This window comes from Eschrichtius robustus, chromosome 20 (genome assembly GCF_028021215.1).
Source record: "Eschrichtius robustus isolate mEscRob2 chromosome 20, mEscRob2.pri, whole genome shotgun sequence".
NCBI classification, from domain to species: Eukaryota; Metazoa; Chordata; class Mammalia; order Artiodactyla; family Eschrichtiidae; genus Eschrichtius; species Eschrichtius robustus.
This window is the reverse complement of record NC_090843.1, coordinates 44,353,874-44,366,377: the sequence shown is the minus strand read 5'-3', so window position 1 is coordinate 44,366,377 and position 12,504 is coordinate 44,353,874. Positions and strand designations below refer to the sequence as shown.

The 12,504-nt window shown below is 38.9% G+C and overlaps 1 protein-coding gene across 2 annotated transcripts in view; it reads right to left on the bottom strand.

Moving 5' to 3' along the window:
• USP32 (ubiquitin specific peptidase 32) overlaps positions 1-12,504 on the bottom strand; it is a 195,142-nt gene that overhangs the window by 12,202 nt on the left and 170,436 nt on the right. For both annotated transcript variants that reach the window (XM_068530497.1, XM_068530498.1), the window contains exons 26-28: positions 11,081-11,292; positions 5,649-5,833; positions 1,408-1,494 (exon numbers count right to left, since the gene is read on the bottom strand). In XM_068530497.1, the coding sequence (XP_068386598.1) occupies positions 1,408-1,494; positions 5,649-5,833; positions 11,081-11,292 (484 nt within the window). The remainder of the gene's footprint in view (positions 1-1,407; positions 1,495-5,648; positions 5,834-11,080; positions 11,293-12,504) is intronic.

Below are 12,504 nucleotides of genomic sequence, written 5' to 3'. Positions count from 1 at the left end.
AAAAAAAGAAATATTCTCCCCGGGAATTCCCTGGAGGTCCAGTGGTTAGGACTTGTCACTTTCACTGCCACGGCCTGGGTTGAATCCCTGGTAGGGGAACTAAGATCCTGCAAGCTGTGGGGCGTGGCCAAACAACACAAAAAAACCAAAAAGCCCCCAAAACTCTCCCTTTCTACTTTTTTTAAAAAAAATAAATTTGTTTATTTATTTATTTATTTATGGCTGCGTTGGGTCTTTGTTGCTGCCTGCGGGCTTTCTCTAATTGCATTGCGGGGGGGGCGGCTACTCTTCACTGCAATACGCGGGCTTCTTATTGCAGTGGCGTCTCTTGTTGTGGAGCATGGGCTCTCGGCTCACAGGCTTCAGTAGTTGTGGCACGTGGGCTCAGTAGCTGTGGCTCGTGGGCTCTAGAGCGCGCAGACTCAGTAGTTGTGGCGCACAGGCTTAGTTGCTGTGCGGCATGTGGGATCTTCCTGGACCAGGGCTCGAACCCATGTCCCCTGCATTGGCAGGTGGACTCCTAACCACTGCACCACCAGGGAAGTCCCCCTTTCTACTTCTCTACTTTCCTTCTTGGACGTCCCAATTTGTCATGGGCTTCTAACTTCAGGCTGATAAATGCATGAATATGTACTAGTAATTATTATTATTTCAGGGAATCCTGCTTATCACTTCTCAAATCTTTGGTTTTTCAAGGTACTTGATAACCATTTGTAAATCCACATGAATATGTGGACTTTATGGCAAATAAATGATATGGGAATTGGCTATCTGAGACCATACACCCTCAAGAAATTCTAAATTTAGTTATTAAATGCTTGGAGGTAGGACAATTTATCTGGCATAACCATGCCTATTTCCTTGTTTGTAAAATGGCACATTAAATAAATATATATAAAAATTTATGGGGCGGGGGAGGGAACCATGACAAAGGCCATGGTTCCAAGGCCTATACAGACTCAGTTTGCTAAAGCTATTACACTTCTCTGAAGGCTGACTTCAGTACTCAGGCATTTTCCAAGCTGGGACAGTAATGGTCAATCAATCTCCATAACTCTTCTAAAAACCAAAAATAGACTTCCAGCAAGGTCTAGTAAATAGACTATGTCTTATTGGGCTCAGAATTGCTAAACTGATTTATATCTAAGGAGCAGAAGGTATAGAATGATAAGTGTTAGTCATAAACTACGAATTTGATGAGGATTGTAGAGTTTACAAAACCAGCTAAATCTCAAGAGCAAAACTTAGCTATAGACCTCACAGGGAAGAGATGAATGAAGAACTCTTAAGTTTATTTCAAGCTTCTCATTATTCATTATTACTTCTAAAAACTGGAAACCTTATGAAAAAGGTATAATATCTGAAGCTGCAATTCTAAAATTTTTCTTTTGCAGAAGGTCACTTTACCTATACCATGGGCACCAAGCACAGGAGTTCCCATCTTTCTGCACAACTCGTAGAGTGAATGGATACTGATAACCCATACTGTCATCACTGAAACAGAACATAAACCAAAGGGTATAAGAAACATTTCTTTTTTTTTTTTTTTTTTTAAATTAATTTTATTTATTTCTGGCTGTGTTGGGTCCCCGTTGCTGTGCGTGGGCTCTCTCCAGTTGCGGCGAGCGGGGGCCACTCTTCATCACGGTGCGCGGGCCTCTCACCATCGCGGCCTCTCCCGTTGCAGAGCACAGGCTCCAGACGCGCAGGCTCAGCAGTTGTGGCCCACGGGCCCAGCTGCTCCGCGGCATGTGGGACCCTCCCAGACCAGGGCCCGAACCCGCGTCCCCTGCATTGGCAGGCAGATTCTCAACCACTGCGCCACCACGGAAGCCCAAGAAACATTTCTTAGTTGAGGTCTCTTTCATCTTCTCTTGAACTAACCCTAGAAAGGGGCATCTGTCAGAGCAGTATGTTCACACTGACAGCTCAATGCTGGTTATCCTAACCCATAAACTGCAGCCCTGTACAACCACACTCAGGGCTCCCTGCTTATAGAGGGGGAGACACAGCAGACTGCCAGATGTCTCTGAGAGAGTCCATGTGGTCCACGCAAATTTCATGAAATAAGCTAATCATGAAATCAAATGCTAATTATCCTTCAGCCCTAACTCTATCAAGAGATTTAATTCACATTAAACCAGACCTCTTCCATGACAAGAACACTGACACACCACAGAAAGCTGAAAGGTCATAATGGTATTAGAGAAGTTGACTAAGTATATATTTAGAAGCTTCTTTAATCAGAATCCCTGATGTGGTACATGGCAGACACCCCCTTTCCCTGCCTTAACTATCTAAAGCTATAAGCTACGTAACATTTTTAGGGTAATGTCTTAACTGCAAGATAGCCTTGTGAGTTCTCCAACTTAAAAAAAATTTATTCATCCTTGCCCCAATAAGAAGCAATGCAAGGACTATAACATAAGAGCAATACACTTTATGGATCATTTGGCAATTTGTAGCGGCTATTGCATGGCTGCTGAAGGTAATAAAACCATGATAAGGACACACTGTAAGGGCAACAGTGAGTATCATGCCTGTCACAGCAGTTCCTAGCTTTCTGCATAACTTGTTGATTGAATGACTATTGATAGCCCATGCTGTCCAGTATCATGTCAATGTAAACCAGGTCAATGGTAAGTGAGGAATCCAAAGAAAGATAAAGGGACAAAACAACCAGGCAGCACTCTGGCAGAGAACTGTGCAGCACCTCTCTTCTAAAAAGTTTCTTTACTTTTTTGCTCTAACGGAAACCTGGCTTTCCTGAGGACTCCGCTTCCAGTTCACCTCCTCTTAAGTGCTAGCTTTCTTCTCATAAACCCCAGAACCTGAAGGTGATATGGGTCTCCTCCTTACTCCTCTTTACCACTTCTGGTAAAATTCTGGTTTCTATGTAGCGTCTGCTACTGAATTATACCACCTGCTTGCTATTCCTCCTTGGTAGGGACATTTCTTCTTTATTCACTAAAGATTTTAGAACCCAGTTCACTGTTTTTCTCTCTGTCACTTCCATCATTACTCTTGGTGACTTCAATGTAACTTATCTAACAACTCCTCGGCCTTCTCTCTTCCAACAATAATCTCCATTCTATATTGATCTACCCTCTCCAATGGTCATATTCTAGATCTTGTCAACTGATAGTGGCTATTACATGGCTGCTGAAGGTAATGAAGCCATGATAAGGACTTTACCATCTCCAAAAATCTCAATTCCAAACATCCTACTTTGCAACAAACATCTCCTATCTTCTTGGATCACTTATTCAAGTATCACTACTCTAACAATTCTTTGACCCAACATAAACCTCCAATCACTGCCCTCAAATCCTCACTTTCCTCCTTCCCCACTGTCCCTCAAACTAATCATCTTTTGCATGGATCCTCAATTCCAGGAATTTGTCCACTTAATCTAAAATTTCAAATTTATTGACATAAACACTCAGAGAAGTAGAGAACTGTACAATGAACAGCACCCAACTACAATTAATCATCAACTCTTGGCCACTCTTATTTCATCTATACCCTTACCTAGCCCCACTAGATTTTTTATTCCATTTTTTAAAATGTGGTACAATATACATAAAATTTACCATTTAATCACTTTAAGTGTATAACTCAGAGGCATTAGGTACATTCACAATGCTGTGCAATTATCACTACCACCCAGCTCCAGAACCTTTTTATCTCCTCAAACAGAAACTCTACCCATTAAGCAACAATAAATTCCCCTCCCCCCAGACCTTGTTAACCTCTAATCTACTTTCTGTCTATAAACTTGCCTATTCGAGATACACCTCATAAAAGTGGACTCATACAAACATTTGTCCTTTTGTGTCTAGCTTATTTCACTGAGTGTAATGTCTTCAAGGCTCATCCACGTTGAAGTATGTATCAGAACTCCATTCCTTTTTATGGCTGAATAATAATACTCCACTGTATGTATATACCACATTTTGTTTATCCATTCATCTGTTGATGGACTTCTGGGTTGTTTCCACCTCTTGGCTACTGTGACCCACTAGATACTTTTGAAGAAAATCAGAGGCATTTTATCATTTTCATCCATAAATATTTCACTGTGTTATCTCTAAAAGATAAGCTCTTATTATTCTTTGAATGTCTGTAGGACCATCTTCTCTTTAACCTACTCTAACCTCTGTGTCTTCATCTACACCACTCCACTAAAACAGCTTTTGCAAGGTCACCAAAGGCTGCCATTTAATCAAATCCAGTGGTCAATTCCCAGTCCTTCTCTTAATCTCTCTGTAGCATCTGGAAACTGATCAGTCCTCCCTTAAACACTGTCTTCACTTAACTTCTGGGACACTACTCACTCCTGGTTTTCTTCTTACTTCACTGGCTGTTCCTTCTGAATCTCCTCTGTTGTCTCTCCCTCCGTTATTCAACCTCTAAATGCTGGAATGCATCAGGAATTAGATCTTAGGCATCTTCTCTCTTACTATCTAAACAATATCAACTGGTCTCAGGGCTTTAAATACCAACTATTTGTTGATGACACCTATATTTATACCTCCTGGAAAGACCTTAAGTCTATTTCCCACTTGAAAATATAACACAGATCTTGAATTTAGCTTGATTCCTGTCATCGCTTGCCAAAACCTACTCCTTCTCCAGTCTTCCTCATTTCATTAAACGGTACCAGCATTCACAAACAATTGTTCAGGCTGAAAATCTAGCTTGGATTCCTCCTCCCCTCATACTCCATATCTGATTCATTAGCAAGCCCTGGGAAAAGTCCTCATCTAGAAGCCTTCTAATTCAATTAGATTTTCACTTCAAATTTAATCTTGCCCTATTGTCATTTTTACTAAACACAACATTCATCAATTAAATCACTTATCTATTACTTGTACTTTTCCTTTAAAATTTATTTACCTTAAGCCTTATCCTAATTATCAAAAGACCCTCATACCATAACAAATAACCTATCAGCAAAAATAATTTCTTTACTCAGTTAACACAGAAGCAGAACTCCCACTTGCACCATGATAACAAGAAAATGATCTTCAATTCAAATGAGATATAAAAGGCAACACAATCCCAAAGATTATTAGAAGTAAATACATTTACTAATCCAATAGAACAGTGGTTAAGAGGAATGGAAAAAAAAACAGAAGATGCTTATTTTCTTTACCAAGACTTAGGAAATTACTCATTGTTAAAATGACATGGTAGGGAGATAATCCAACTGAATCATTGTTATGGCATGAGACTTTTTCAGAGTTCATGTATAGATATGCACGTATAGATACTGCTCCCATTCGGAATTTCAGAGGGTTGAGATGATGCAAATTTCCTGGTGAATTCATACTCTCTACTTTTGTAGTAACAGAAGCCAAGGATATTACCTGAAGCATATAAAATACTAGCCAGAAAGATTTAGGTAAGAGATCAGAGAATACAACGATTATTAGACACTGGAATGTCTAGGTGATGAAAGGAAGGTGTACAGTCTCTCCTACTCAAAAGACCAAACCAAATGGTTGAACTGTATGTTCTCTGGATGGTTCTTCAAGGAGTGATTAACCTGACATGGAATGGGTTCTATAAATCACACAGCATTCACATAAATTCTTTTTCTACATTTGGAAACCAAAGATCTAGGAAGATGCCCTGAAACTCACCAATCTTGCGCATGATTACTAGCTTCCTGAGGTGGGAGTGGGCTGGCTAATCGAGATACTTGAATCCAAACCGCATCATACAGGTCTTTCTTCCGGGTATGCACAGTACACGGAACAATCAGAGGCATTCCAAAAAGGCTGGGGCGATTCTTCTGAGATGACAGGAAATACAGTTCTGTCCTCATCTGTATGTACAAACAAGAGAAGAAAGAGCGGAGAAGATAGGCCTCTGATTCCTCCCTTTCATTCTTCTAAGACTGCCCAAAACAGGCATCACTACCATTTTCAACTTAGTCGCTATCACACTTCTCTTTATTTATAGGACCATCTTTTATTAATATGAAGAGAATGGTTATTCAAACTGGAATCACTGAAAGGTTGAGGTATTGCCAATTTCAGAGTTGCTCTCTATCTATCAAACTTGGGTTTTCAGCATTTAATATTTTCAAACTGCGTAGGTTTCCCTGATAAACATTTCTCACACACACAGAATCATATGTAAAAAAATTAAAAGTCATATTCTTAATTACACGATAGGATAAAAGTAAGGTAAACTTTTGAAACGTTTGCTTTGAGTATGTTAAAGGAGATTTTTATTATTTCTTAACATGGAGATACTGCACAGAATTAGCTTGGAAATGATGGCTTAAAACAAAAGTTCAGTATAATAGAAAGGTTGCTGGGAGTTGCAGGATTACTCAAAAAAGCTGATGAGCGCTTGGACGTTTAATTCTTTAAGTTTGGTCTTTATATAGTAGAGAAGCTAAGCCAACAACTTATAAACCCACTAGTTTCTAAGTGAAAAGACTCTTATTTCAGATCCTCAAGTATTTTATTTTGCCATTATTCACTTAAGATTAGCTAAATACATGATTTTAAGACCCCATTTCATGTGTTGGTAGTTATATTATTATAAGACCCACAGAAATGTGGACAGAGTTCAGAACTATTTTTTAAAAATCAAAAAACTTAGATGAGTTTTTCTCTCCTAAAACTTCTACTTTTCTTCCACGCCAACTCTCAGTAGATGACTTATTTTACTAAATAAATGAGGTCATTTAAGCAACTATTTCTTTACTCTTCTCAGTATATTTCTCTTCTTTTTTTTTTTTTTTAATTAATTTATTTTTGGCTGCGTTGGGTCTTCGTTGCTGCACGCGGGCTTTCTCTAGTTGCGGCGAGTGGGGGCTACTCTTCATTGCGGTGCGCAGGCTTCTCATTGTGGTGGCTTCTCTTGTTGCACAGCATGGGCTCTAGCTGCGTGGGCTTCAGTAGCTGTGGCACATGGGCTCAGTAGCTGTGGTGCACGGGCTTAATTGCTCTGCGGCATGTGGGGTCTTCCTGGACCAGGGCTCAAACCCGTGTCCCCTGCCTTGTCAGGTGGATTCTTAACCACTATGTCACCAGGGAAGTCCCTGTATTTCACTTCTAAACCCACACAATTTTCATCCTCTTGAAGGTAACTTCTCCCAGGGCCCCGTGGCCCATACCTGCTCAGCATGCTCCCAGCTTTACTGCACCAGGAATTGTCCTTTTGTCCTCTCCTAACGATTTCCTCTCTAATCTGAAAAAACTCGCTTGACCTACTGTGCTAAGTTCTTGCCCTATTTCTTTACCTGGTTACACAGCCGAACTTCTCAGTTTTCATTCTTTTTGATGTCTCTGGCCTATGTAACCATATCTTTCTTTCTTAATTTTTTTTTTGAAACTGACTTCCCTTTAGTTGTTGTGTCAACACAACACTATTTCTCCCTTTAGTCTCTGAGTATTCTTGCCTGTGTCACCTGGCCTTATTCCCCTTCTTTTTCTATCTTGTAGAAGGGAGTAGAAGAAAAATACTTTCAAAGTAAGTCAACCATGAGATCAAAGGGTCTGAAAGAAGAAGGTGGCAATGAAAATGATGAAAAATGGTAAATTCAAGTAGTAGTTTGAAAGAAGAAATTAAAAGGCATAATGATATACTGAATATAGGGTTTTAGAAGGGGGAAAAAATTCTAAGAACACTTCTAGCCTTTAGCCTTTAGCATGGAAGAACGGTGTTGCCTTTCACATGAATAATGGGAAAAGGGAGCTGACTTGGGACAGATGGTAAAATCAATTTTAGGCATTCCCCAAAGAAGCCGCTAGATCATGAAGGAAACTGGAAACAGGGAACTGGTTAAAAGGTGAAAATTTAGAGCTGATAATATGGCTTTATGGTCCAACAATTACAAAAACCTATATATAATGCTTTAGCACTTACAAGCACTTTACGTAACATATACATGATAACTGAAGAGCGCTGTTCTCTAAGAAAGATTAAAAATACATCAGTGTTCTTAATATATAATCTAATAATGCTCCATTAAAAAAGACATGGGGAAATGAATGAATCACCCCAATTATTTTAGCTGATGGGACCTGTTGGAGCTGTGCTTAAACAAAATTCCAAGACACAAATATATCCCTTAATTCTCTAGGATGTCCACTCATACAATCCTGTTTAGAATATGTTCCATAGAACATTGTTCACATGGTCAGAAAATCACTTTAACTCGGGAGTTACTGATTCAAAGGAGGGAAAAAATGCATTTCAAAGAATTATCACAGAGCAAATAGTTGTGTAATCACCAGTCAGGTCAAGAAACAATTCAGCCAGCACTCCAAAGCCTTCCTCTTGCTTCCTCCCAATCACAAATTCTTCCTTTCTCCTAACGGTAACAGTTTTTCTGAATTTTATGGTAATCAATTCTTTGCTTTTCTTTATCATTTTACACCCTACGCATAAACAGTAAATTTCATTTTCCCTGTCTTTAAAGTTTTTATTTATAAATAGAATCATATTATTGGTATTTCTTTTGTGTCTGGCTTCTTTCCCACATTATGTTTACGAGATTCATTTACGTTGGGTATAACTGAAAATTCATTCATTTTCATTGCTGTATAATATTCTATTATATGACCATGTCTCAACTTCCTTATCCTTTCTACTACTAATGGACATTTAGTGGCTTTATTTTGTGTTTTCAAAAAAACACAAAATGGAATAGTGGAATTACTTATCTTTAATTAGAAAACTATTTTTACAAGTAGCCGTATTAATGTACACTCTCATCAGCAGTGTATGAGAGTTCCTGTTGCTCAATTATTCTTACCAACACTGTCAACCTGTTTAATAATGATAACTATTCTGGTGGGTGTGCAGTGATATTGTAATGTGGGTTTTTAAAAAAATTATTTATTTTTGGCTGCCTTGGGTCTTCGTTGCCGCACGCGGTCTTCTCTAGTTGCGGAGAGCGCAGGCTGCTCTTCATTGTGGTGCGCGGGCTTCTCACTGCGGTGGCTTCTCTTGTTGTGGAGCAAGGGCTCTAGGCTGTGGGCTTCAGTAGTTGTGGCACACAGGCTCAGTAGTTGTGGCGCGTGGGTTCTAGAGCTCAGGCTCAGTAGTTGTGGCACACGGGCTTAGTTGCTCCACGGCATGTGGGATCTTCCCGGACCAGGGCTCGAACCCATGTCCCCTGCATTGGCAGGCGGATTCTTAACCACTGCGCCACCAGGGAAGTCTTTGTAATGTGATTTTAATTTGCATTTCCCTAATTAGTAGTGTGGCTGATCACTTTTTTATATGATTATTGGCTATTTGGATATCCTTTCTGTGATGTGCCTATTTTAAGTATTAGCCATTTTTTTATTGAATTGTTTTTTCTTAGTGACTTATAGGAGTCCTTTATATTTTCTGGATTGAGCCTTTTTGTTGGTTACATGAGTTACAAACATCTTCTACTACTAGGCTTGTCTTTTATTTTCTTAGTGATGTCTTTTGATGAAACCGAAGTTAATAATTTTAATGATGTACAATTTATCAATCTTTTCTTTTATGGTTGGTGCTTTCTGTGTCCTATTCAAGAAGTCTTTTTCTCTAAACCAAGGTCATGAATATATTCATGTTTATTATCTTCTAGGGTCTGCTTTTCTGTTTTGCTTTCATATTGAATTCTGCAGTCCACCTGGAATTGATTTTTATGTGGTGAGAGGTAGGTGCATCAAGTTTCATATGGTTATTCTATTATCCCAGCTCCATTTACCGAGAAAACTGTCTTTCACTGCTCTGTAATGCCATCTTTGTTATAAATCAAGTGTTCATACATATGTGAACCTGTTTCTGGGCTCTCTATTTTATTCCATTGGTCTATTTGTCTTTTCTCACACCAATATCACAATGTCTCAAGTATCATTGCTTTATAAAATCATGATATCTGGTAGCTCAATTCTTCATGTTTTGTTCTTCTTCAAGACTGTCTTGGTTATTTTAGTGCTTTGTGCTTCCATATATTAAAATCAGCTTATCAAGTTATACACACACAAGCATACACATACAGAGTATGCATTTTTACTGGGATTGTGCATTGAATCTGTAGATTTGTGTGTGGAGAACGGATATCTTTGAAATACTGAGTCTTCTAATCCATGAATACGGTCTGTTCCTTCAAACATCTGAGTCTTCTTTAATTTCGAGCAATAATATTTTATTGTTTTCTATACAGATACCTTGTATATTTTTTGTAAAGTTTATTTCCAGGTATTTAATTTTTTTCTTGGTACTTAGTTTTTTGCATAAATGATAATTTTATGATAAATGATTTCTGTAGTGAATTTTGGTGGTCCCCAAAAAGATATGTCCACATCCTAACTCCTAGAACTTACGAATGTGACCCTATATGGCAAAAGGGTTCTTGCATATGTAATTAAATTGAGATATCATCCTGGATTATTTGGATGGCCCCTAAATCCTATGACAATTGTTCTTAACAGTGAAAGGCAGAGGAAGAAGGAGAAGAAGGCCAAGACAGATGAAGAGACTGGAGTTATACAGCCACAAGCTAAGGAATGCCTGTACAAGTTGGAAGAGGCAAGAAGGATTCTCTCCTAAAACCTATGGAGGGGGCACAACCCTGTTGATGCCTTGATTTCAGACTTCCGGCCTTCAGAACTGTGAAAGAATTAATTTCTGTTGCTTTAAGCCACCAAGTTTGTGGTAATTTGTTACAGCAGTCCTAGGAAACAACTTGTCTTGCCCAAGAATCTTCTTGTTTCTCCCTCCAAAACAAACAAACAAAACCTTCTCCAAAGGCATCTACACTTATATGGCGGAGAAGATGTACACGGCTACATGAACATATAGGAGCCACAAACTTTTTAAAGACAGTAGTACTATATTCAGATGCACCAGCTCTCTTGTTGCTGCCTGATACATGAGTGAGGAATGTCATTTCATACGTAGGCCGTCATGTGTGATATTAAATCCTGGCTGCAATCAGTTAGAACACACTGCAATCACTTAGAACATAACACATTGAAAGTGCACACACTGAAAATGTTGCAAAGACAGAAAATGGCTGTTTCATAAATAACACTGGCAAGACCAGCAGTAACTTGCCTAACATTAAACTAACCATTTTTCGGTGGACTGCAATGATGTAGCCTGTAAAGGAACTGTCAGGAAGAGATGGCATATGACCATTCACCATTCCATTTGTGAAGTTCTTCTCAGTTCCACACGGCACAACAGTGTTTGGCATTCCATTGGGGATGAATATTGATCGAGGCAGGTCCCCATTGGTGGTTAGGGTGAACATTCCATTTGTAGACGGGGAAGAGGAAAAATCTACAAATTCAAAGATTAAGTATAGCATCACAAGTCTGTGGTACCTTTATCTTTGCTCTTTTCTCAAATATCGCTGGGACCCAGACCACTGACAGTCTCTTTTAACAGAGGACAGGGAGGAATCATAGGTCAAATGATAATTCTAGATTAACTGGAAGATTTTAACTTCAGATTTTACCTCGATAACTCACACTTCTGACTAAATGACAAAGCACGAGTAACTGACAGAAAGAGTAAGTAGAATTTTTCCAACAGTCTTTATTAGCTCCGTGTTGTGGCACGAAAACAGTTCTACTGCTTTTCTTTTTCTTCTCCTCTAAAAATTCATTTCTCCATTCTTCTAGAAATGTTCTAAGACGGTAGTCCCTAGCCAGATGATGGGTTTTTAAAAAATTGTTTAACTTTTAAAAAAGACTATTTTTTAGGGCAGTTTTAGACTCAATAAGATAAAGAGCAAGGTAGAGATTTCCCACCTGCTGCCTGCCCCCACCCAGCACAGCCTCCCCCAGTAGCAACCTGCCCCACCAGAGTGAAACATTTGCTACAGCTGATGAAAGTCACTGCTTTTTAAATTAAAATTAAATTAAAAGTGCATTTCCTCCCTTTCACTAGCCACATTTCAAGTGCTAAACAGTCCATGTGACTAGTAGATAACTGTATTGGATGGCAAAGATTACAGAAACTTTTCCTCATTGCAGAGAGTTCTACTGGACAGCGATGATAACCAAAAAGCAATGTTAAATCATCCACCAACCCAACCATCAGTACCATCTACTGAGTGCCAGTGACAGGAGCCTCAATCTCTCTGAAGCACGTTATAGTTGGGGAATGAATCTAACTGCCAACAGTATAAAGAGGAGACAAACCCCACTAATGGCCAAAAAGACTCATTGGATGACCATATTAAATCACAGGCAATATTAGATAAACAGATTCCTTTTTAGTCAAATTTATTATTTTGTTTTCTCATAGTACATTTCTCTCACACCATCTGTTACCATGTTAATATTAGATAAAAGAGTTAAAGGAGATCTGAATTCCAGTGGTAGATTTAGCTAATAACTACCTATCTAACTTAGTCAGGTTCTCTGAATTTTAGGTTCCTCACCTATAAAATGAGGATTTGAGATAAATGATCACCAAGGTTTCCTTCAGGCTCCAAAATTCTTTCGCTCTAATATTTTTAGCCTAAACAAAAGCCTAAAAAGGATG